We start from the raw sequence: 26,698 nt of genomic DNA, 5'->3' as shown, positions 1-26,698 counted from the left end.
GAACGCAAGTTGTCATAACAAGTTTTACCTATTGTTGAATATCGAAATCGATGCAGCTCAACCCGAAAGCAAGAACTCGTCGAAATAAAATGAAAGCAAAAAGGGTGGCGATGCGTCGAGATTGTATTGAACGTGTGTTAATTCGATTACATAGGGCTCGGGGTCTATTTATACCCGAGAATTACACAAGATGTCCATATCGGACACGACTCTTATCTCTAACAAACTCTAAGATACCATAAGTCTTTGCGGCAAACTTTTGCTCAAACATATCTCTACGAAAACTACATAAAATATCATAATTAATAGATACAATTGCCTTCTCAGGACTCTATTCATACATGGCAATCATCTTGAAGCATATCAACTCAACGCGATGACGTACACCAAGTCATATTGTCGGAATCGGCTGTATCGTCTAACCCAGTCTGACTCAGACTTAGCCAATCCCGATCGTAGCCGATTTGGACTCTAGCCGATTCTTACCATGTTTCCGTAACGATCTTCGTCTTTAATTCCGCTTCGATCTAATCTTCGTCTCCAATACTGATATTACCAAATTTGGTCGTTAACAAAAGTCTATTAAAGAGGAGGAAATATTAATTTTATGTTAAGGAGGTAATATTGGCATTGGAGTATTGATCTAGTCTAGTCTAGGTTACAAGGACAAATAAGAAAATGTAAGCAAGATTAATAATAAATTAATTAAGAGAAGAAATTAGAATAGTAGAGAGGATACAGGAAGAGAGGGAAGAGTGGGTGATTGGTGGAGGGAAGGAGACGGGCGGACGAACGGAGACCTTCTGCTCGATCTCTGCCTGCCTCTCCCTTCTCGCGCTCTCTCTGCAGCTTGCCGAGAGAGAGAGAGAGAGAGGTTTGACCCCCAACAACCCTCCTCCTCCATATCATCTCCCGTCCCGTCCCGTTGGTTGCTACTACTACTTACTCACTTCCTCCTTCTCCTTCTACTAGTAAAGGGAGGAGCAGGTACACGGGGGTTGAGATCTGAGGAGGGAGGAGAGGAGGTTCGTGATGATGGAGAGCCAGGCGCTGCAGGACCCCGTCGCCGAGCCCCATGGAGCTGAGCCTGCCGCCGCCGGAGCTCCTCCCGCCGTGGTCAGCCTCAGCCTTGTTGCTTCACCGTTTCCATTTCACCTACCTCCACCTGCCTTATCTGGATCTTATCTTGCTCAAACTTGCTCCTATACTTACATAGTAGTAGATCCAGATCTCATCTCATGCCTCAATTCAATTCTTTGTTTCTGGGATCTCATCTCAATGCTTGCTTGCTGCGTTGACCATCAGATCTCAATGTCATCTTGCTGCTGCAGGTTCCCGGCAAGGAGTTCACCCGCACCTGCAAGGGCCTCGTCGTCGTCCTCGTCGGCGGATATGTGCTGCTCCAGCTCCTCCCCTCCTCCCTCGACTACCTCGCCATCATCCCCGCCAAGTATCTTTCTTTCTTTCTTTCTTTCTCCTTTCGCATGCATATGCACCACACCCACCACATCCATGCTGCACGTGCTCCCTTCCCTTCTCTCTCGATGCATATCACACCGACACACCTATTCTACCAACTACGCGATTGCAATTACAAGCAACACTGACATCAATTTTTAATGATACATACTGCACTTTCAACAACCACGCAACATTGCTGCTGCTCCCAACTCCCAAGCACCATTTTTTATTCACTCTGTTATGCTCGATTTAATTCTCTAGTTAAATGCCCCCTTTGCTTTCACCTTGCAGGACTATTCCATTTGTATGGACTGTCTTCACAGCTGGCTACATCGAACAAGTTCTTCCAGGGGTCAGCTCATTTTCTCCTCACTCACATTCTTTTTTTTTATATAGTGGATTTCAATTACACACCATACCGGCTCAGAGGTTACAAATACTTTCTGAGGTCTCAATTTGTTATCCTAGTTACAAGCTGTGGTTGAATCTTTCAAAGTATTTAAACTGATGCAATGCTTTGTAAACAAATACTTTGATGAAAAGTATTTCACAGAGACATACTTTCAAAACAATGAAAAGCGATGCAATGCCATAAATTTTGTACCTTTTTGCTGTTTAGTGTTTACTCTTGATTATTATTATTTTTCCTTAGGCTATCGGCAGTTCCCTTGGTCTTCTCTTCTGTGGGAAGGATATCGAACCAGTGTGGGGCCGCAAAGAATTCTTGAAGTTTATCATCTTGGTCAACTCCATTTGCGGTGTCCTTGCATTCTGCTTTGCTGTTGCACTCTACTATGTCACTGGAAAGGAGAGCTTCCTGTAAGTTTCTAACCATCAATCAATTAACTTTTACATAGCTATTATACTACTACAGATTATATTTCTACTATGTCATTGAAATAATATTCATTCTTGCTTCCTGCGTATTACCTTTTCATATGAATATTCAGTTAGTTTCTTCAAAAGCAATGAATATTTAGTTCATGCAAACCTCTACACATTAGCTCGCTGGATAACAATATCATACCATTACTTCTATACGTGATATTAAATATTTTTATTTCGGCATATTGTGGTTACTGTTGGTTATGTTTGCATAATGTAATTCATGTCAACACCTTACATAATGCTTTCTTGGTTAGTAACATTACTGACTGAAAATTGTGCATTGTACTCACTAGCTGATCTTGATTGTTGTGCAGTGTTACACCACTTTCTGGTTTCCATGGTGCCCTTGCTGGCTTTCTTGTTGGCCTGAAACAACTTTTACCAAACCTTGAGCTCCCCATGTGCTTTTTCTGGAAAATAAAGGCTAAGGTATGCTGATGAACTACTATAAAATACAATTTCTGAGCATGTAGTGTGCTAATAAATACTTCTTCCACAACAAGTTACATAGCTTCTCTCCTTTTTCCCTTGCTATTGCAGTGGATGCCATTCTTCGTGCTATGCTTCTCAACTATCATGGCCTTCATTGTACCTGATTCCATTAACTTCCTTCCAACTCTGCTATCGGGGATGTATGTCAGCTGGATTTACCTGAGATACTTCCAGAGGAACCCACTGACAGGGCTTAAGGGTGATTCAAGTGATGACTTCTCCTTCCCCAGCTTGTTCCCGGATGCCATGCGGTAATTTTTTTAATCGCGATACTGCATTAGTGCATTGGCAAAGATCGTCACAATTAATCCCACATCTGATATGCCATTCTTGTGATCCTTGCAGGCCAGTCACAGACCCTGTTGCTAACCTCTTTGATCGGATGCTGTGTGCAAGGTCTAGACCTTCTGAACTGGCCCTCCCAGTCTCAGATCCTGCAAAGGCATCGAGAAGAAGGTAACTCTGTCGTGTCTTGGCATGCCTGTAGGCGTACCTATCGACTAGTACACTGGTAGTTCTGATTAGAATGTGGCACATAAGTATGAAATTAATTGTTTGAAAATCTGCAAACCTTGGCTTTTGATAAATCTTTTATCAATTTAATTAGAGCTCAGCGAATCTATTTTTATTGTTCCAGGGAGCGTGGTGAAAGGGTTCTTGAGGAAAGGTTGGCTGCAGACCATGCAGCAGACACGGAAGCCCCAGCTCTGGGCCATTCCACAGCAGAAGATTAATATAGCTCGTCCACTGTCAACACACCATACTGTGATAAGAGCCACGGCCACCTGCCTATGTGCTTTGTAACACCGAAAATTTGTGTTCTGGAGAATGCAATTCAGTTTACAATGGACCAATGATATGATATTTTACTCTCTTTTCGTATTATTTATTGGTTAAATTCTGTTGTAGTTGATTACAGTGAAAAAAGAAAGAAAAGGATGACATCCCCATCCAGATGTAATGTAGAAAGAATTGAGACTTTGTGAGGATTGCTGTTGAGAATATTTTCCAAGTGAACTGTGACTTTGAGTCAATAATAGGGTTCATATCAGCAAGGGACACCCATATCGGCTATCAATTTGTTTGTAGAAGCAGAATTATTGGGTTTTGAACTATTGGTGCTAACTAAAGGATAGATGCTTGTACTGCAGGTGTCATCTATGCTCCTTCAAAAGACTTGGCACTGCAAATGGGCAAAGGTGTCATCTATGCTCCTTCAAAAGACTTGGTAGCGGTGAGAAGTATATCCATAAAACCATAGGTTAGAAAGCATTCACGAATGTCAAACATAGAAATAGGAGTTCCAAGTATTTCAACATATCAGTGCTCTCTTCGTTCTAAAATAAACTAACTTCTATATATGAATTTGAACATAAAACTTCTATCTATGAATTTGAACATAGGCTCTATTCAGATTCATGTATAAAAGTTTGATTTTTTTTTAAACGGAAGGTGTACATGACTAATGCTCTACTATCAAGAAAAATGTGGGTTAAAATAGGAAGAAACCAAAATCTTATCCGTATCCTATGCAACATACAATTTGTGTGTATATGCTTCTCTGGTATTCAAATAGCTTCCAGAAAGACATGCGAGTGAGTTGATTTGTACTCCTTTTTTTAACTTATGTAATATTATCACAGAGCATCAGGTAAAATTGTGTCATAGCATGTAATCAAGGGTTTGTGCCAATAAGACTTAGGGCTCATTTCGAACGCATGAATGCAAAACCACATGAATAAGAAAAACATAAGAAACTAATTAATAGGTAATGTAAGTGTAAAATAAAAGATCGAAAAATTGAGAAAAAAAATGAGATGTAGTGCTTGGAACATGTGATAGAGTAAAACACATGATTTTTGCTAACTATGCATAACGTATATTTTCTTGTTCGTAAATTTGTGTTTAAACTATGTTTATTTGGAGGTGTATACATTGATTTGTGTTGGATATCTCAAAAGAAAAAAAAAACAAGTCCTAGTGAATGTCAAAATTCCTATGGATTTCCAATGAAATCAATGGTATAGGAAGATTTCCTCTAATATCATATTCCCGTTCCTTCATTACAAGTGAGGACTTCAAATCCTCTAATTTTCCCTAGAACCGTTCAATTCAAAGGAGTCCTTGAAGATGCAAAATATGTCGATGTGCAAAATAAAACTTCGTAGATGAAATCTCTGACAAAAGGTAGGTGCTATTGCCTATAGGTAGGGGTGAAAACAGTATGGAAACTTTCCGGATTCCGGATCTATTTTCGAAAATGAAATTTGTAGGTCGGAATTTTTTGGAAACGAAAACGAATTTGGAAATATTTTCTCAGAAACGGAATAAAAAATGATATAGTTAGTTTCCGTCGGAACTCGGAATCGGTCGGAAACTTTCCGAAAAATTTCTCGGAATTTCCGGAAATTTTGTAACTGAAATACCCTGGATTTTTTAAGCACTGAATAGTGAATACCATGATGTTTAGCTGTTATTTTTTAAAAATATTTGTTATGCAAATCTGAAGTTACATAAGAATATTTGTTTCCTGCATTGGGATTTATCAACAACATTACTCTCTTAAATATAGATAATTTATTCCATAGATTGTGTTTTGTGATGTACCGTTGAGACTTAACAATTGGACTTATATATGTTTTATGATGAATTGTTGACCATTGAGAATTGAGAATTGGATTTATCCGTTTGAGGGGTTTTTATATTCCAATAAATTTTCGTTACCGTATTCGCGCCGGTTCATCTTCGCTCCGTTTGCGGTTTCGATAATATTCGATTATGTTTTTGTATGTGGAGTTTCCGATTTCGAAAATAATATGAAAACGGAAATGATAAAGATGCTTTCCGTACCAGTTTCACCCTACCTATGGGTCAAGTAACAAAGCCATAATATAGGTATAATAAGCCCGAGCCAGCAGGCTATAGGTTATTCCACGCTAGCAAAATTCTATGTGAATAAGGGAGAAGAGAAGAAAAAGAAGAAAGTGGGTGCTAGATGTGTCGTGGGATGATAGTAAAGAAACAAGGTTCTATCGCTCACTTGCAGCTGTTAGGAGTGATACATAATGTATTTGGTAGGCTTCTAACATTTCTCCACGGACAAGTGTGCATATATGTTTGTTTTTTTCCTATCTAACACGCTAAAGCATCGGCAACACAAATAGCTACGGTTAGTTTAGATCATGGTAATTTGGTTATTCATGCATGAATTGAGTGATTGATTATCTCCAACTAGTAATCGTGCACGTGCAATACACGTTTCCCACAATATATACATAAGTGTACTCAAAGTTTAATGCATTGATTTTCCAATGATATGTATATCACACAGCGCATACAAAGTACGAAAAGCATAAAAAATTGTCTCAAAATAGTACTCTAGTAAATAACATTTACATGATCAACAGTAAGTGTATATCTTCTATCGTGTGACCAGTAGAAGTTTATATGATATGCAAACCATAGAGGTTTATATCTCAGTTACTTTCAAGACATTAATTGTCTCATAATAGTACTCTAGTAAATTGTTATCGGAACAGTACTCGGCGTAGTTGCCTTAAGTGAAAAGAAGGAGATGTCGAGTGTGAACATGTTGGAAACACCTTAAAAATTGAAACGACAACTATGTATTTGTGGTATGGACTTACAGGGTATCCCGTGAACATGTCCAAATTATATTAGTTGAGCACTGGAAGGGATTTCACACTGCACATGTCCATCATCCTAGCAGTTGCAGCCCCTCCAAACGAAAGAAAATAATTCAATAAGGAAAATAAGAACTTGATGTCTCATGGAGCTACAGCCATTTATCTCACCAATAAAGTTCAGATCCATTTTTTCTTAAAAATCTTTTTACAGAACAATTAAGCTAATGAAGCAACGAATTCATGGTTTGAAACTGATATAGCTGAGTGCATACAACTTACGACTCACAACATTAATGCATCAAGAAAATAGTCAGTAGGGCGCACGTGAAATCCATGTAGCCAATAAAATGAGTAAAAAAGAAAATAGTCAAATCTCATGCACTGTTTCACATTTGTTTTCAGATTTATTATTACTTATTCAGAAGGGTTTACACAAAGCAAAATTATGTTGGGCACAATTCTTTTGCATCCTTAGTCTGCAAAAATAATGAAGAATCTGAGCTCCTCTTATTATCAATTGGTGTATCTGAGCTCCTCTTATCATCAATTGGTGTGCCCAATATTTTGGAAGCCAATTTGATGAACTGAATAGAAGCTTCTTAAACATGCCCCCACACAATTATCTTGTCGATAGAACAGAAGACCAAATTTCTGGAGCATCCTAATCACTAAAGAGAATTTTGGATGGTCAAAAACTGATAATGCATCATCTATCTCGATCAAACCGAGTCAACATATGACTAATTACTTGAAGAAGCTCAACCAAGCAAGTAAACTAAATAATGAATCAAGAAACATTGGAAAAACATATATATACAAATGTACCATGTTATTATCACTGGTCATCCACTCATTGAACGTGAGAAACTGAGTTGCATGGGACCGGCGGCGCTGGTCTAGCGGTGCAAGGGCAGCCCCGGGTAGGGCTCCGGCGGAAGGGGGAACCACCACGGCGTCTGCAGGGGCACGATGCGGTGGCGTGCGGCGTGGAGTCGCGAGGAGGCACGGCAGCGAGTGAGGTGGTCCGACGATGGATGCATGACCAGGGTTTGATCTATCGGAAAGAGAAAAAATTTCGGGGGTCAGCGGATTTTTTTCGGAAATTTCGTACGAAATTTTCAAGCAAAATTGGGGAAAATTGACCTACACCTCAATGGAGTAGCAGAGCAAGAAAGGGAACACAGGAGGATGAAACAGCAAGATGCATGCGAGATCCCCACAGTCGTCGATGCAATGCGCCGGCGAGTGCATCCGCCGCTGTTCAAGCCAACGGGCGGTAGAGCGCCGTTGCTGCATGTTGCCAGATCGAGAGCCGCTGCTGTCTTTGTGAGTGAGGGGGCGGGGATTTGCGCGGCTGAGAGGAAGAGCGAGGAGGCGACGGGGATTGGTGTGGCGTTGTCATCGCGCGCTCGGGGGCGGATTCATCTCTCTCTCTTGATGGCTGGATCTGACACGGACATATATTAAACTTGTTGTTGTTGATGGGACGAGCAAGGCCCACATAAGGGTTAATTGGGCCGAAGAAAGGCGTCGGGTGTTAAGGGCAGCCGAGCTGATTCGTATCGGGTTTTAGGGTTTTCTTCCTCTTCTCTTGCATCCTCCCATCTCCTCTCCGGCGGCGGCGTCGTCTTGTGCGCGTGAGAGAGAGGAGAAGAAGATGGCGACGATCGTGAACACGACGGAGGAGGAGCCGATGCTGGCCGTGGTGCGCTTCACCGCCGAGCTGGCCTGGGCGGACGCCGGCGCCGACGTCGCTGAGCCGGAGGTCACCCGTCTCTGCGTCGAGGCGCAGCAGCACATCCTCGCCGCCCGCTGGCTCGACATGGCCTCCCTCATGCTCGCCTCCGCCGACCTCCTCCTCCAATCCACGCGCCTCCCCGACAAGGACAAAGGTTCTTCCCTTCCCTCTCTCTCTCCCCTATTGAATTTGAGAGGCTCATGTTGCTGCTGCTCATCCTTTCCAATTCTAGATCTCGAGTGCATCCTCGCTATCATCTGCAACCTCGTCACCAAGGCCCGATCCCAAGACGAGGCCCTGCAGATCGCCGAACTCATCTGCGCCAAGCTCACCCACCAGCCCCAAGACAAACCGGCCCTGCGCCTCAAAGTGTAAGCCTCACACTCTCTCTTTTTTTAAAAAAAAATAAATAAATAATATATATATACATTATTTTCTAGTATTGGATTTGTCACAATGCTTTGCTTCCATTGTATGCGCCCCACACAAGGCAGTCTCTTCAGCTTGTACAATCTGCTCGGGAGCCCCTATGCCAAGGCCTTCGTCTACAAGAAGGCACTCGACCTCGCCGCCGCTGGGAAGGCTGCCGACTGCATTATCCCTACTTTTAAGAACATCGACAGCTTCATCAGCGATTGGGGCATTGGCAAGGTGGAGCAGAGGGACCTGTTCCTCGCTGCCGCTAGGATCCTCAAGGACCAGAAAGGGTGCGCCTTGCATTGCTTTCTTCCATTACTTTCCTGACATTGCAGCATTTTGTATTGAGGTGATCTCATGCCCTTTCTTGATTGACAACAGCATGAACAAGGAGTACTTCAACTTTCTGAATAAGTACCTTGCCACCTTCAATGGATCGGCCGATGATGCTGATGCAATCGGTGATGCAAAGGAAGAAGCTGTTGCAGCAATCATTGAGTTTGTCAAGTCATCTGATCTCTATCAGGTAATTCTTTACTTGAGAGTTCACATCTCTGTTGCCAAGTCTAGGATTTGTTTAGGCGTAACGACACAATTTGCTCCCTGTTGGATGGACATTATTAAAATGAACAAAGGATTAAGATGAGCCCCACTGTGTCCATATCAGAACTTCAATGTATTATGGCGATTCTCACATCAGATCAACAGATGTCGAATTGGGTCATATAGTGTTGAATTCGGCTGTTAAACTGCCAATACGACTTTTTTCATTTTGTGAACAAGGACAAGTTATTCGCTAACATTTGAAACCTAGTATGTACTTGTGCTCTCATCTCTTAGTATGTCTACTACCCTGAAACTGATTTAGGAAGTTATCATATATTCATGTTTATAAACTTGTTCTTTACTTGCCATTTTACCAACTATTGCCAGTAATCCAGTTGCAACCAACAATGGGTTATTGGGTATGGACATGTCTCTTGTATGTTACAGTCCCTGGTCTTTATCAATTTCAATCTTGACAAGCTATATGTATAGTTTAAGGGCACACTTCAATGCAGTGGATCATGCAATTATGTGTCATTGCAGTGTGATCTACTCAATATGCCAGCAGTTGCACAGCTGGAAAAAGACGAAAAGTATCAGCTGGTTTATGAGCTCTTGAAGATATTCCTTACTCAGAGGCTTGATTCCTATTTAGAGTTTCAGTCAGCTAATTCTGCCTTGCTGAAAGGTTATGGTATGTACAACTGCTGAATTGAAAACATTAAATGTCTTTACTTGGAGCAAATATGGAAAATGTGATGCTTCGTTTACAGGATTTCTAATGATAAACAATTGGCAGGACTGGTTCATGAGGATTGCATAACAAAAATGAGACTGATGTCCCTGCTTGACCTCAGCAGCCGTTGTGCTGGGGAGATCCCTTACCATGCAATCATAGATGCACTTAAGGTGAATTAGCTGTTCAATCCTGCCATTGTGTTATTGTTCACCTGTCGAAGAATTTATATTGACCATGTAAAACATTTATTAGATCAATGATGATGAAGTGGAGTATTGGATTGTGAAAGCTATTTCATGCAAGATATTGGATTGCAAAGTTGACCAGCTTAACCAGGTTATCATTGTCAGGTATTCGCATCTGTAGGACCTTTTGACTTACCTTTATTTTGGTTTTGCTTTAACATTTGTGGTCCATATTAAGGTGCTATATATGTATATATTCTTTGGTTAATGAGTGATCTGGTATGTAATTTTCAGTCGGCATACTGAGAGGATATTTGGGATGCCACAGTGGCAGAGTTTACGTGCAAAGCTTGGAGTTTGGAGGGTAAGCCACTTGACGATATCTCACCTTTAATTTTTCATTTTGATTAGCTCAACTGCATAGTTTAGTTAAAAAAAAATCTCTTCTTTTTTGGTTCTGTATGTTGGTTGCATATCACTGGGCTGAAGTCTTTAAGCATTTAGCATGGATTTGATTCAGTTGTCTATGAAAATTCTGCTGCAGGGAAACATTGCTAGTGCTATTAACACAATACAAGCAAACAAGGTGACTGATGATGGATCACAGGGGATCCAAGGCTTGATGATCCGTTGATGGAGAGGGGTTCCTGAATTGAAATTATAGTTTCAACTTTGAGTAGATGAGCAATCCTTTTGTATGAGATTACTTGTAATGTGAATTACTTTGATCCCATGACCTTGTGGCTGGATCTGGATTGCTATGGCATGCTAAGCAATCTCATTGTTTTTGTAGTCATAGCGGTGCTTAAAAGTCGGTTGTTACACAAGTACCAATCAGTCGATTACTAAAGAGTTCCAACAGAATGGCAGATCTATTGTGGCAATTTTCCTTCATAACGGATTGATGAGTTAATGTATTACTGTTTAGAACATCTGGTGCGATTTTTCATAACAATTATGACAGTCATAGAACGTCTTGTTCAAGAATACTGAATCAAGTTATCATAAATGAAAGCCTGTCAACAATATATAGACCTTAGAGTAGATATCTAACTGTTTAGAATGTTGGAATTTCCATTTTCTTTGATATCTTTTGCTTATTTGTACGCTGTGATGGTTATTTTGGTAGCCTTCAGATCTCAGTGTCCTCTGTTCTGTATATCACGTAGTATAGGAACCCATTTTGTTTGTATCATCCTATCTGAAGAAAATCTCAGCCCATGAAGATGAAAGGTGCGTCCATATTGATGTTATTTTTTTAATTATACCATTATTTAGTAAAATTAACAAATACATGATGGCATTTACTTTGTTACCAGATATTGATCATGTGTAAAAAATTTGGCAACATCACATTTAGTCTACAGGGCCTCATCTTTTCACTTATGCTTATCAGTCAAAATTTAAATTTTCAACCTTAAATTTGGAGCTAATTTTAGGGTTTTCTTGCCGAAGTTTATTTTTCAGCCCTTGCTTTTGGACAGCTAACACATATAGAAAAGTTTTATTCATAAATTACTTTTCGTTTACAAATATGCCGTTTGACTTATTCCATGAATAAATGAGACAATGCTGTCAGCTTGCCAAAATTTTGGTAATGCCAAATTTTGGAAAGGTCCATTTAGGCAGTAATCTGCACAGGCCAGAAGAAAGAATGCTATTAAATTAAATATCCTGAAACATGTATTGCCGTTTGGCTTTTGAACCCAAAAAAATGAATACAAATTGCTACAACATGAACATATACACGGCAAAGAGAAGGTTTTTGGATTGGATTTGGATAGAGGCCGTCCAAGCAATTATGAATCCTACAAAATTATGAAGCAACAGCTGAAGAAGTCTTCCCTTTCCGAGAGATGCTTCTCCAAAGTATAAATGTCTCTGCACACTTGCCAAGGCCTAATTTCTACAGTATATGCCTGAAACAATATAAGTAACATATATTATTAGCCTTCAAATTGGCAGGGCAGACGTCGTAAGTTCATTGCTATTGTTATATGATGCAAACTTGCAATAGGCAGTAGTGATGAATATAAAACAAATTCACCAATTTATAGAAATCAGCTGCTCTTCATTTACAATCATTCAGCAAGAATTAAATTCACAACCATGTTTCTAACTATTCAACATAGAAAAGCCAACACAAATTGTAGAAAGGTTCCAAAATGGTAGTAACTCATTCCTGAATTCCTTTACCCTTTTCCCCAAAAGAAAAGAAAACTGAGTCAAATACACAAATGAAAAGCATGTGCGGTATAAAAATAAAGGCTCCTGACTATGAAAAGAAAAGGTATAGCAACCGAACGCTAACTATACCAACCATACTCCAATCCAATCAACCAAGGAGTCACTAAGGATGGATCAAAATTCAAAACGAGTCACAATCAGAAGCGCAATGATTAATATGGTGAGCCCTATGATAGCACAATTAATCCGATATTTTAGCATAAATGCCACGGGAACACAACAGATAAGACAGAGGGAACCAAATAATGGGGCTTTTAAAAAAAAAAGGGAACCAAATAACCGTTTTGATGTATAGCACTTGCGTCAATTTGAAGAATTCATAAATGAGAAAAAAAAACTAGAATAGACAAGATGTAGAGAGCGAAATCAGAGTCCACAAAGAACTCAAAAAAATTAATAGAAGAACAAACCTGTCAAAGGAGTTAGCACTTTGGTGAACATAGCTGGTGATACTATTTTAGAGGGATAATTACATCCAGATCTGTAGCAACCCGCCATCCTTTAGGATAGACAACACTTTCAGATCCGAATGGCACATGCCAGTTCATTATTTGAGAGCAGTCAGCAGGTATGCCTTCCATCTGGCTTTCATCCTCCACTAGCTGCTCTACAAACGCGCTTCCCTGCAAAGTAACAACCATCTCATCTCAGCTGTTACACTACATGCAGAAAGGCATCGCAAAACAAAATCCAAGTAAGGGGGGGGGGGGGTACAAGAAAAGGTCACAGTATTGCATTTGGTGATAACCATGTGTTTGAAAGCTACAGAGAAGTATTTTTCAGCATTATTCGTACACTTTTTTTGTCCTTCTCTGAATATCTGTGGTTCGTGTAGTAGTTGGCAAGAGACAACATGATGATCAATTAACTAGTAATTAGCATGTTGATAGCATCAGCAGCTTCTTCATCAGATAAACTTGGCTCTACACAGCAATGAGAACCTGCAGGCACCTACCTACCTATCTTGGTGGACTGAAAAAAATGGAGAAACAACTTACTTGGAGACTTTCTTTCACCATTTCTGGATGCCTGATCGAATTCCATGCCAAATGGGACCTGAGCTTGGGATCCCAGAGCATGGTGCTGTTGAATGCGAAACCGGACATGGCAAGATGAAATCTGCGCAGCTTGTTCCCGTCGTGGGTTGTGTGCCATCCCACAACCTGGCCCTGTTTACATACAGGGCCTTGGAGAACCACCTCGTTTGTGTGTTGAGAGATTTCTGGAACAGGCCATGTGGCAAACCTCCTGATGATGGTACACAGAAGCACAAATTAAGCTAGTAGTTAGTACTACTAACTTGATTATAATTCGGTATCGAATTTTGAGCAGTAACACATATTTGAATGCATCCCAACACTAGTAAGTACTAGTCCACACAGGTGGTGTCCTTGGGGGAAAGAGCCTTCTTCAGTCATACTATGTACTAGTAGCAATAGATAAAAGTATGGATGTTGAACCCGATTCATGGCGCTGTGTAGTGTATATGAGCAAAATTTGCAAATTATTAGTACGAATGGGCATGAAAATAGAAATTGGGTATGAAATCAGGGACAATATAAGATTGCAGGGGGTACCTGATTTGGCGGAGGTGGTGGAAGAGGTGGAGGGAGTAGACGCCCTCCTCGTCGGCGAAGTAGAGGACGCCGTCGAGGCGGTGGTTGTCGACGATGTCGAGGGCGGCGTTGATCTGGTGGGGGCGGAAGTCAGGGGCGGAGGCATTGATGTTGTGGCAGCATCCGACATAGCGGTGCATGACGGCGGTGCGGCGGAGGGCGGCGGCGGCTTCCGGGGTGGGGTTGCCGGCCTGGACGACGATCCAGAGGAGGGGAGAGTCGTGGAGGAGGCGGAGGGTGTGGGCCATCCTGGTGAGGTAGTAGGCCTGGGAGGGGCGGGCGCGCGTGGGGGTGACGACGATGAGCAGCTTGTGGTTGCTGTGGGGGGTGGATGGCGGGTGCGGGTGTTGGAGGATGGGGAATGGATCGCGGTGGCGGTGGTGGGAATTAGGATTGGGGATGGGGCCCAGGGGTCGGGGGAGATGGGAGAGGAAGTGGAGGAGGCCGAGGAAGGAGCCGAGGAGGAAGAAGGCGGCGAAGCGAGGGAGCGGGCGGCGGAAGGAGGTGTGCCCAGCAGCAGCAAGCAGATGGTGGTGGTGATGAGCTGCTGATCTGGGAGAAGACGAAGACGAGGAGTGGCGGAGCGGCGAGGATGGCGGGGAGGAAGAGGCGAAGGGGCCGAGGTGTCCGTGGCGGAGAAGGTGCTGCTGCTTTGCCGGTGAGTGCGGCCGCCGGATCGACGCCATTAGCCTTCCTTGGCTTATTATATACGAGTAGTAGTAGTAGGTTGATCGGAGCTCCAGTCCAGTCCAGTCCAGATCTATATATCCTCGCTCGATCTCCACTCCAGTAGTATCGATCGATGCGCGCGGGCGGTGGCAGCCTCAATCTCAATCTCTCTCAAGGGAGGGAATGGAAGAAAAATAAAAGGAGGATGAGTTTGGCTGTGTGTCTGTCCTGGAAGGGGGGGTTGGGGAAATTGCCGAATTGGAATGAGATCGAATACAAGAGGATCGGAAGAATCTAATCACGGCGCGAATGGCGGGGAGATGATGCTGTTGAAGTTAAGCCAGCCCAGGCCCAGCTGATGGATGGATGAAGCGAAGAAGAAGAGTTTGGCGAATGCTACCTTACCTGCCCCTCCTCCTCGTGCCTGCTGTGGACACCCAAAATAATTAACGTTAACTACTCCTGCTCCTGCTACCGTTAGTTTAAAACTCACTTTTAACGACGCTTCTCTTCGACTACGACGCGTACTAGACTTGTACTCCTCTCCTACTCCTAATTGGGTCAAACGCTGACCCACGGTTTTGGGTGGGTCAAGCCTTTCAGACCCAATTCAGTACTGGAGTAGTACTGTACGCCAAAACCAACAACTCTGCTTCCCTCCCTCCCTCCTCTGCGGGGATTTGCAATTATGACACTGCAAATATTAATCTTTGCTATAATAACATTGAACCCACATTTCATAGACACAGATGGGCCCATTTATCATCCACACGAAGTGTCAAAACAGCAAAGCCACCATATTTGCAGCCCTAATATTACAATTTTCTCCTCCTCTCTTCCACCGCCACCACCACGCGGCGGAACCCAACCCAACGCATTATTATTATTCCCTTCCCATCCCCCACCCACACACACTAGGGGTCCCTTTGAATCAAAGGATTTATGTAGTATTTTCATAAGATTCAAATCCTATAGGAAATTTTTCCTATTTGTCCATTTGATTCAAAGGATTGAAGCTTTCCAAATCCCATGAAATTCCTATGGAATGGCACATTGTATGTGGATTTTGGAGGAAATATAGCAAGAGCTCCAACCTCTTGAAAAATTTTCTTTGAGTCTATCTCTCTCATCCGATTCCTGTGTTTATCCTGCGTTCCAATCAAACGACCATTCCTGTGTTTTTTCTGTGTTTTGCAATCCTCTGTTTTACACTTCAATTCCTATCAGAATCGTATGTTTTTCCTATTCCTCCATTTTTTTAATCCTGTGATTCAAAGGGGCCCTAATTTCCTCCTGAATCAACGCTTCTAACATACTCCCATGTTATCTCATTCATCCCTCATAAACTCTTCATCCAAAACAACATCATTTTATATATAATATGAAATGTCAAGGTTTTTCTCCTATATTTATATACTCTAACACAAAATTTTAAAAAATAACCGTCAAAAATCGATTTTATTTTTATGGACATAATACCAACACGGCTAACAATTTCCATACCATTATCACCCTTACTATTAAGAATTAATGTGTCGCACAAGTCCTCAATAGCTCCTCCTATCCCTAATAATCCTCTCTCCCCTTCCTAAAAAAAATCCCTAATAGTCTCTCCTCCCTACAAATATTTTTTTGCTTCCATCCAAACAGCTCCTCGGGATCTCACTCTCGGCCCGAGCTCCATCTGAAGGACGGCAACCCAAGCTCTACTCCTATGAGCTTGGGCACCGTAAGGTGGTTGCTTGCCGCTCCTCAAGGGGGTTGAGCACCACAAAACGCTACCACATCTCATTATCGAGCTCTACCCCAAGGTCCTCCACCACCACCTCTCCTTGTTGAGCTCGCCAGTGTGAGTAAGCCGAGGGCGTGGGAAGAAAGGGAGGGATGAAGTACGTTGAATCCACCTTTTATCAGGGAATTGCAAACAACAACTCCAATAATACTAAAAGTGGTATTGGGTAGCTCCAAACCACTTTGGTGGTGGGATATTGGGGGACTATATATTGGAGATGCTCGGAAAATATTATTCATTCTCGTATTTTCTATACCTGTTACTTTACCCTAAAATAAATTTTAATCAGTTGCATTGAAATTACATTATCTTTTCCATAAATGCGTTACCAAATAGAGAATGTGTTTTAATCGATCTAGAAATTTGCAAGTTCAAATATAACTGTGAATTCATGTTAACTAATTTTAGTTTAATTTTTTATTATACAATTTGTACCAGTTGAATTTAATCTTGCATGTTTGTGAAGTGATATGTCTTATATTAATCTATCTTGTTATTTTTTTTAATATTTTTATAATTATTTAGGTGACATATAGGAAACGAGGGAATGTCTCCTCAAGGACAAAAATCCATCTCCTACCAAATTAGCTGGGATCCCTAGCTAGGGATGAAAATGGAGCAGATAGTATCCGTCCACTCTGAAAAAAAAACCGGATACGAATACCGTTCAGAGCGAATAATTCTCGGATAGTCCGGATAAAGATACAAATATGGATATTTGATGAAAGGTACTATTAGGATATCCGCTGAAGCCATGACACATACCTCATTTCTATATAACTCTAGATCTTCAAGCTAACTCTTTAAATATTAATAGTAGCCCCTCTCACAACACCAGTCTATACTAGTAATATTATCTAAACATTTAATTTTTTAATTATATTATATTTTGTATTATAATATTAGTTAGACGTGTATTTATATGAACACTCTTGTACATGTTAAACTTGATTAGAAGCTTATGACCAAATTTATTATATAAAAAGGGCTAATTATATACCTCCACCATTTTCTAATATATGATACCACGTCTTATTCAAAAAAAAATTATACAAATATAAAAAAATTTAAATCATGCTTGAAAAACATTTGACGATAAATTAAGTCACAATAAAATCAAAATAATTACATATTTTTTTAATAAGATAAATGGTTAAACTAACATATCTTAAAAGGTAACGGCGTCATCCTATCTTACTATAAAGTTATCCACTAACTTCAGAAGCTCAACATGCAAGTGTGCCATATCGTCACCCACTAGCAATTATTATCTAGAGTATTTTAAATATCATACAAACATAACATATCATTTGTAATTTTATTGTATTTGCAGAACTCAATATGCAAGCAAAGTTAAATCATTATTTTCATATTATTTAAACATATACATCTGCCATTTCTATAATATATAACATGTATTCATCCACATATATATCCTACAACAAAGTGCGAGGTATCAACTAATATATTAAAAAAATGATGGAGTGTGTTGGTATTTGTTTATATTAAAAGTTGAGGTGGTTTTCGTGTTCTAGAAAATATTTATGTCCGTATTTGTGTCCAATCATATTCAGTATAATTCGTATTTGTTTTCATATCCAAATCATTCGTATATGTTTTCATACCCAAAGAAAAAGAGAATGTGGGACGACCATTATCCGTATGTATCCATTCCATTTTCATCCCTATCTTTTGCAGATTCTAGATTGACTGCAACTTTGGTAACAGTCACTAAAGTGACCGTTGGACAAAAAGGGAAGACGTAGATCCTCCAAACTTACTGTTCATCAGATGCTGTAGCGGTCCTAGAACTGGACAGAGCCGCTGTAGTCTCTACCGTTGATTCATTGAATTAATCCTGTGGTGACTTGCAGTCTATACAGTGATCGCACGCAATTCTTTGGTTAGTCCGAGTATGCGTCGTGGACAGGACAATTCTTTGGTTCTCCCAGCCTGGCCATGCCATGACATCACGGCAACTCGCCATGGCATAATTAAACAGTATAGTTGCATCCCGGCCGCGTACGTGTATACCTTTCCTCTCCCCTGCCCCTGCTGCTTGCTGCACTCTAGTACTCCTAGTACTAAACTAATTTCATTTTCCAAATTTAGAAAAATATATAGGAGACTGACGAAAAGAGAAAATAAATGGTCTTCGGATTATAAGTAGGCCTCGTTTTCAATTCTTAATTTCTTGTCGAGTTTTTTTTCTAAGAAAAATAGTACAATAGAAGAACGATCAGTACACAATTACACATGCATATAGTACAAAGTTACAAGTAGTAATTGAGATTTTCAATACAGGAGGCGATGCAAGTTGCAACTCCACTCTCTGTTGTGTTTGAATTGACTACTGGTAGTGGTACTCTTATACGGAAGCAAAACCTGAACCGAACTGCAGTGGCATCGCATCGCGCAACGCACAGCACAGCACATGGATAAAGATTACCAGTGATGTTCTCCAGTACTCGATCCGTCCTATAAAAGTTTACCAGTGATGTGATACATTCTAGTGTTATATTCTAGTGTTATGAATTTGAACGGATATAAATTTATTGTACTAAAATATATCACATACAGTTTTAGATTTTTTTTTCAGAGAGAATACACAATATATTATTTAGTACTACTAGTACTACCTCGTTGCAAACTTGTTGGTTAGTTCAATATTGAGCTAACCAATATTGAGTTAACAAATGTCAAAAAAATATATAAAGGGAGTATATGCCTAGCTAGCTAGTAGTAGTATAAGTTACTCCCTCATTTCTATAAGGCACAACTATTTTTTTTTCATGTTTCATAATATAAGACATGCATGCATGCATACAATTAATTAGAACCTCTTCTCTATTAAATTATTACTTTTTTAAATCCTCAACTCTCAATATCTCTAATTCTATTGGATGCATGCATTATATTTATTAGGGTGATTTAAAATAGAAGATGATAATAATTATTTCTTGGTATTTGGGTTAAGGGTGGTTGTGCCTTATATTTTAGAACGAAGAGAGTACTATCCTCCCAAGCCATTAATTGTTAGAGGTCCTTAATTTGGAACAAAGGGTTATAAAAGAATTCAATCCTATAAGAATTTTTCATATGGTCCGTTGGAGCTTGGATCAAATTAAGGAATAGCTATAGAAAAATCATACGAAATTCCTTTGGATTGGTCCAAAGGGATTTTAGAGTAATTTTAACGTAAGGTCAAACCAATTGGGGAATATCCTTTATATCTTCCTTTTGTATTCATATATTTTTCTTGCGCTCGATTTGAATAGTCATTTTTACGTTTTTTATGTGTGCTTTAAATCCATAGGATTTGAGATAAGTGGACACTTAAGATCTACATATTTCATGATTCCGAATTATAAAAATCCTACGTTCCAAATGAGCCTTTATATTTCTTTTGCAAGGATAATCCAATTGATATACAATAATCCAGCTGAAATGCGTCACTTGTGCAAGAACAGGATGAATGAGAAAGAAAACATTGATGTATAAAACATATAAGCACATTGAAAATTAAAGTTGCGCGTAGTATAGTACGTAAATTTAAAATCGGTTGTGGCTCATAATAATATAGCCCGTCAAACAAGCAGGTCGGCCCTTTGGAATTTCGTACTTCATGCGTTTGGCCGTGTTCGGTTGTTTTGGCAAAAAAAAAATGACGCATACGGACACACATTTAAATATTAAACATAGACTAATAACAAAACAAATTACAGATTTTACCTGTAAACTGCGAGACGAATCTATTAAGCCTAATTAATCCGCCGTTAACAAATGTTTACTGTAGTATGACATTGTCAAATCATAACGTAATTAGGCTCAAAAGATTCGTCTCGCAATTTACATGTAAACTGTGCAATTGATTTTTTCGGTTCATATTTAGTGCTTCATATATGTGTTCAAATATTTAATGTGATAAAAAAAGTCAGAAGTTTGAAGAAAACTAAAGGCAACCAAATTGTCCTTAATTATGCAAGGATGATCAACGACGACGTTACGTCGTAGCTTTTCATGAATTTGTTTGCTTGGACTGCAAACGAAACAATGTTCAACACTTTTTCGGTTTGAGTTGACAGCAGTTGACAAGGATGTATAATTTGGTGCATAGCTTCCTGGTCCTATTACAACCGAATTTTGCCAACTTTTTCATCATCTCTTTTTTTCTTTCACATTAATTCATACAAAAAGTCAGTGAAAATTTGGTACCACATGTATAGTGCTTATTATATTATATGCGGCGCTGTCACACAACGTACAACGTACGCAGACAGGCTACGACGGGTACTACGTAAAAAAGACAAGAACACGCGATCGATGACACACACTGGTTCCTGCATACTATGCACACAGTACAGTATGGTGGAAGGCTATGAGCCCACTTGCTAATTGGCTGAATAGAATGGCTTACCAAAGCCCAACCCGGCCCACACGTTCCAACTAGTCGGATTGCTACTTTTTTGGACTTTTTGAGCTTTTCTTTTTTCCTTTTTTTTTTGTTTGGGCAAAGCTTCAATGAACGCCATGAAAGCTCGAGACTCAAGGGATGTAACGCAGGGGCGCAGATCTGTACTCCCTCCGTCCAAAAAAAATCCTAATACAAAATGTGATTTAGAATATGTTATATCTTGTACTAGGTTATATTTTTATGAAATGGACAAAGTGAATCCATTGTAATTGCATCAAAAGTACTGCAAACAATTCCCGCTGGTAGTGTAGAGAGGTGTTGAATTCATTCTTATATCGATAATTGATGATAAAAGAGTATTATAACTTAGGTGTAACCATTCTCACCTTTCGTACTAGCCTTAACTCCCAAGAACTACACAGGTCAGGGTGTTAATATAATCCTAAGATATAAACAAAATATATAATTTTTCTGATAGGGGGCCACTAGTACTTTTTATCTTGGGCTTCTTCTAGAAATCTCTGCTAATATTACTACTCAGGGCTCAAAGTTGAGTAGAGCGGTGGGACCAACGATCTGTTCAAGGGCAACATCATAATGCTAATTGCGGAAAATTACAGATCTAGATTACAGCCCAGCCCAGTCGCATGCAACCAAGAGGTGGCGAAGCCTGAAAACGCTAGTGATGCCACGTTACTCAAAGCTACAGGAATGAAGCAACGTGTTGCATACGGGCTAGTAGATCCATAACTTTGCCACCAAATGAGAAGAACGACGGTGGCTCTAACGTGATATGGCTTGGGCCACCTGGTTCAAGATCAAGCATGTGGCGAGAAAAGCAAAGACCCAGCTGTCCCGAGCCCCTTTGACCAGGGTGCTTGGGGCATAATGTCAGGGTAATGGATACCACATACCTAATAGTAGTTGACTAAATCTCGGCAGGGCTCACCACGTACCATGTCCTATACGGAAACAATCTGTGGATATAGGAGTAGTTCCGGATAAGGAAAGACAGCCAGAGTTCTATATAGAAACGATAAGGACTACTCGGATTGTATCCATATAGGTTTCCCTAGTTCTACTTGGACAAGAGGACACTTATAGGTATAAATACAAGACCCCCTAGAAGAAGAGGGGACACGACCACCTCAATCAACACCTAACACAATCGACATAGAAGCCACAACACAGAAGCCTACATACGCCAAGACACGCCGCCGGATATCGACTTCAGGGATAAGCACGGCTAGTACCCTACGGTGTCTCCGGATTCTGTCAGGAGAGACGAAAGCGCTATTTCTGATCTCGCCGGGCACGGATTCGAGGAGGAAGGCTACCCTGTTGTCGACTACGAGTCAGATCGTCAGACCGCCATGTCGACAATAGTTAGATAGGCTACCCCAAATATTGTACTGGTGTGATTATCATGAATAAGAGCAATACCGGCTTCGGCCAACAGGATGTAGGGTTATTACCTGACAATTCAGGGGCCCGAACCTGTATAAAAATCCCTGTCTCCATCTCTTTTACCTCAGTCTCGCGTATATCCTAATACCAACGATCCCCATACCATGTAAATACCAGAATTGTGACATCAAACGTCGACAGTGGCGCGCCAGGTAGGAGGATTTTGGTGCTTCAGGATTTAGACGAGATGGGTTTAAGAGATGGATTCTCCAACAACAAGCTACTCGACGACTTCGGCTGTGGGGAGATCCAACATGTCTAAGTACATCTTCTGACTAGATCGGAACCATCATCGTCATCGACAACTTGGTCTATCGAGATCAACCAAGCCTCAAGCCTTGTGGCGTACCAAAAGATGTCAGACCGTATGATGTTGAACAAGTACGCAACAAGGTAATTGGTAGATTGGTTTTTTAAATTGATCTACTAATTTCGTAGATACATCCGGCATGTATCTACCAAGGTACGCAATATTTTATCTGTAATTTATCGTACCTATTTAGATCATACATCATTGTCAGATCCATGATTTATTATGTTTACCTAGAGCATGTTCTTTATACAATATTTATTGCGCGAGTGTCCCCGATGTTAAATCGACTATGGTCTAACGCTGGGGGCTCGCTCTATTTTCTTCTGTATAAATCATGTTTGTTTATGGTTTACATAATGCCTGATATTTACATCTGCTCGTTATATCCTGATAATGCTAGAAGATCCATGCAGTTTTTTGAGTACATACTCGATATTATCTGCTATATGTCTTGCCTTCTAGAAAATACTTTTCAGGAACAATTGAGCACTCGAGTAGGTTGTGGTCAAGTACACCGCATTGTCGAGAACGATCTCGACAAATGCAGAGTCGTCGCGCCCAACCCACCAACGAAGACCGACGACCTATCTCATAGCCCTGACCATGGCTGGACTACTCAAGAAAAGGTTGTTAACGGATAATTCCTCGCGAACATCATAAGCTTGATCACCCGACATGATTGCGAATGGACATCCGGATATGCTACAAGTTGGGTGTGTGAGTCATGCTGGCCACATGAGACGCACATGTAATAAACCAACTCTAGCACCTCTATTGGTGTTTGAGAGATAATTCTACATGTTCACTGGTTCTCGAACCAGTGCGTAGCAATCTCTCGCACCGCCACCACCATTGGTGTCCGAGAGATAATTCTACATGTTCGCTGGTCCTGGAACCAGTATGTAGTAATCTCTCGCACCGCAACCTCCATTGGTGTTTGAGAGATAATTCTACTCGTTCGCTGGTCCTCGAACCAGTACGTACTAATCTCTCGCACCGCCACCTCCATTGGTGTTTGAGAGATAATTCTACACGTTCGTTGGTTCTCGAACCAGTACGTAGCAATCTCTCGCACCGCAGCTTCCATTGGTGTTCAAGAGATGATTCTACTCGCTCGCTGGTCCTCGAACCAGTACGTAGCAATCTCTCGCACCGCAGCCTCTATTGGTGTTCGAGAGATGATTCTACTCGTTCGCTGGTCCTCGAACCAGTACGTAGCAATCTCTCGCACAGCAACCTCTATTGGTATTCGAGAGATAATTCTACTCGTTCGCTGGTTCTCGAACCAGTACGTAGCAATCTCTCACACCGCAACTTCCATTGGTGTTCGAAGAGATAATTCTACTCGCTCGCTGGTTCTCGAACCAGTACGTAGCAATCTCTCGCACCAACAAACCTCCATTGGTGTTTGACTACTACCTGGTCCTCGACTAGAGGTGTAGCGATTCTCCCATTACCTCTACTTCAACAAAGTTGATATCAGGTGCACAATAATGCCAAGTGTTTTACCCAGAGATCCCTTACCCAGATGACACCTAGCGTTGAAACCTATCCTAATGTCACTTTACGCTGTCTTGACAAGGCCTCCGAGGAACCTAAGGGAACTTCGGCTGGGGACGCCCAGAGCCGATAAGGCCTTGTCGGATCCTTCAGAGACGAAAGACCATGTAAGATCTGGTCGTGTAATAGTTCTTGCCATGCGTATTAACCAAGCCATGTAATCGGAAATGGATTTTCCAACTTCACGGCTGGGGACTAGGATCAGTGCTTGTTCAACCGAGGCAGGTCAAAGGTCCAAGAGCCTTATCTTCCGAAAACGATTCTCTGATGACAAGGCTGGGGGCTAGGGAGAGTGTATAACTCAACAAACTGACTGATCGAAGTCGGTAAAAGAGTAGACGCTCATATACAAAACATTGGTCTGCAAGTTTAATTCATTTTCGGTTTTCCATACATATTATAACATGTTACCCTTTGAGCGTTCGCTCGGGGGCTATTTCTATCTAATATTCTTTTCTGAGTATTGATTTCAGGAAAATTCTATTCGACATTATCGAACACTCCATGTCTCTATGGTTCTACACCAAGATCGACTAAGGCGAGTACGGCAAATATTGACAAGGCTCCTTCGCAGACTCTACGCCTACTCGATTACTCGAGAACGGTTGGTGGATCTCGACAAGGAATACGGAATGAAGAGATGGTGTACCTGCCGAGATAAAATTTCTTGACTTCAATCTAAATTCTCGATTACAGCAAGACGGGAGACTTAGTCGTATGCTCTGTTCTTTCTTGGTTGACATCGGAGATCAGACAAACCCTATAGGTGCCCGCACGTGGCTGATAAGGGAAGTCTAAACGTTATCTCTGAACTCACCGAGAACGGTCACATGAGCTCGATAACAGTTACTCCAAGGTCTGCGCGCGGTTGAGAATATGAATTCGTTCATTTGCATTGAAGTCGGGGGCTACTGTCAGGGTTATAGATACCACATACCTAATAGTAGTTGACTAAATCTCGGTAGGGCCCACCACGTACCATGTCCTATACGAAAACAACCTGCGGATATAGGAGGAGTTCCGGATAAGGAAAGACAGCCAGAGTTCTACATGGAAACGACAAGAACTACTCGGATTGTATCCATATTGGTTTCCTAGTTCTACTTGGACAAGGGAACACCTATGGATATAAATACAAGACCCCTAGGAGGAGAGGGGACACAACCACCTCAATCAACACCCAACACAATTAACATAGAAGCCACAACACAGAAGCCTACATACGCCAAGACACGCCGCCGGATATCGACTTCAGGGATAAGCACGGCTAGTACCCTACGGTGTCTCCGGATTCTGTCAGGAGAGACGAAAGCGCTATCTCTGATCTCACCGGGCACGGATTCAAGGAGGAAGGCTACCCTGTTGTCGACTACAAGTCAGATCGTTAGACCGCCATGTCGACAACAGTTAGATAGGCTACCCCAAATATTGTACTGGTGTGATTATCATGAATAGGAGCAATACCGGCTTCGGCCAACAGGATGTAGGGTTATTACCTGACAATTCAGGGGCCCGGACCTGTATAAAAATCCATGTCTCCATCTCTTTTACCTCAGTCTCGCGTATATCCTAGTACCAATGATCCCCATGCCATGCAAATACCGTAGTTGAGACATCAAACGTCGACACATAGTAAATAACAGTTGTACACTGTAATTCTCCCATTAATTCAAGGATGTCAGAGGAGGCAATGGCAAGATGTATAGTAGCATGGGTGTTCCCTAGATGATGGTGGCACTGTAGACCCCCATTATGCTATAAAAGGAGGGATCATGCCAATTAGAAGGGACTTTTGGACTTTTGAATTTTTTTGGATTAGAGAAAGAAACCCTAGCTCAACAAGAAACCAAGATTGTAAACCTCTTACATCCACACAGTGTGAAGCATCTAGGCCCCCGTCGTTGATTTTGGTAATTAATGACAAGCGCTAATTGTGGACTAACTATTATCTTGAGTTAATTTTGAGATAGGACCACATGATGTGTAAGCCATGATGATCATCGAGGATTAAAATCGATGGTGCAAAGCAAAAGGAACGAAGACAGTAAAACTAGCGGTTTTTATTTTTATTGATCGAGGAGTTTGGGCGATCAAATTTGCTAGATTTATTTATAGCTTTGCCGTACTATCAAGAGGAGTAATGACCTAAACAAATAGATGATAAAAAATGCCACATTAGGTCATTTGCATTTAGACTTGGTTTGCTTTTATATACTGCATTCTCTATCCAGGGCCGGTCTGACCGAGGACCTAATGCCGGTCTGACCAGCAAGTGTTGGCTGGTCTGACCAGCCGGCTGTGTGCCAATGGTCGGCCTCACGGTTGGTGATCCAGAGCCGCAACCGGTCAGACCAAGCTAATGGCGGTTTGACCGAGCCGTGGTCGGTCTGACCAGCCGCCCTATGGTGGTCTAAACGGCCCTCGTGTGTCAGTGCCCCCGTCTGAATGGCTAGTTTTCTAGCCATTGCAAAGTAGTCCAGTCTGACCGGCCACCCTATTATGGTCTG

At 41.2% G+C, this 26,698-nt stretch overlaps 3 protein-coding genes and 1 long non-coding RNA gene across 6 annotated transcripts; 2 read left to right on the top strand and 2 right to left on the bottom strand.

Moving 5' to 3' along the window:
• The first annotated feature begins 743 nt into the window (after positions 1-743).
• LOC127772317 (rhomboid-like protein 19) lies at positions 744-3,906 on the top strand. 2 transcript variants are annotated; one of them, XM_052298346.1, is made up of 9 exons: positions 744-874; positions 973-1,116; positions 1,332-1,450; positions 1,753-1,813; positions 2,114-2,280; positions 2,664-2,778; positions 2,890-3,092; positions 3,187-3,297; positions 3,479-3,906. In XM_052298346.1, the coding sequence occupies exons 2-9, from the start codon at positions 1,033-1,035 to the stop codon at positions 3,573-3,575; spliced, it is 957 nt and encodes a 318-aa protein (XP_052154306.1). In that variant the 5' UTR covers positions 744-874; positions 973-1,032; the 3' UTR covers positions 3,576-3,906. The 2 variants fall into 2 exon arrangements, with proteins under 2 accessions (XP_052154306.1, XP_052154307.1); XM_052298347.1 differs by having other exon boundaries at positions 754-874; positions 978-1,116.
• Positions 3,716-7,975, bottom strand: LOC127772318 (uncharacterized). 2 transcript variants are annotated; one of them, XR_008017355.1, is made up of 4 exons: positions 7,638-7,975; positions 7,314-7,542; positions 6,489-6,580; positions 3,716-4,055 (listed from the first exon to the last, which is right to left on the bottom strand). It is a non-coding gene; the product is annotated as an uncharacterized LOC127772318 (long non-coding RNA). The 2 variants fall into 2 exon arrangements; XR_008017354.1 differs by having other exon boundaries at positions 3,716-4,024.
• Positions 7,976-8,051: 76 nt separating this feature from the next.
• Positions 8,052-11,045, top strand: LOC127772315 (uncharacterized). The gene is made up of 9 exons (XM_052298344.1): positions 8,052-8,380; positions 8,459-8,597; positions 8,721-8,933; positions 9,025-9,169; positions 9,733-9,883; positions 9,989-10,098; positions 10,181-10,278; positions 10,408-10,477; positions 10,658-11,045. The coding sequence occupies exons 1-9, from the start codon at positions 8,146-8,148 to the stop codon at positions 10,745-10,747; spliced, it is 1,251 nt and encodes a 416-aa protein (XP_052154304.1). The 5' UTR covers positions 8,052-8,145; the 3' UTR covers positions 10,748-11,045.
• Positions 11,046-11,753: 708 nt separating this feature from the next.
• On the bottom strand, positions 11,754-15,095 carry LOC127772316 (probable glucuronosyltransferase Os04g0103100). The gene is made up of 4 exons (XM_052298345.1): positions 13,938-15,095; positions 13,359-13,608; positions 12,771-12,983; positions 11,754-12,032 (listed from the first exon to the last, which is right to left on the bottom strand). Exons 1-3 carry the CDS (start codon positions 14,660-14,662, stop codon positions 12,813-12,815), a joined length of 1,146 nt encoding a protein of 381 aa, XP_052154305.1. The 5' UTR covers positions 14,663-15,095; the 3' UTR covers positions 11,754-12,032; positions 12,771-12,812.
• Positions 15,096-26,698: the final 11,603 nt, after the last annotated feature.

The sequence above is a fragment of the Oryza glaberrima genome, chromosome 4, assembly GCF_000147395.1.
Source record: "Oryza glaberrima chromosome 4, OglaRS2, whole genome shotgun sequence".
In the NCBI taxonomy this organism is placed as follows: domain Eukaryota; kingdom Viridiplantae; phylum Streptophyta; class Magnoliopsida; order Poales; family Poaceae; genus Oryza; species Oryza glaberrima.
The sequence above is the reverse complement of the archived record's forward strand: the minus strand, read 5'-3'. Positions and strand labels throughout refer to the sequence as shown.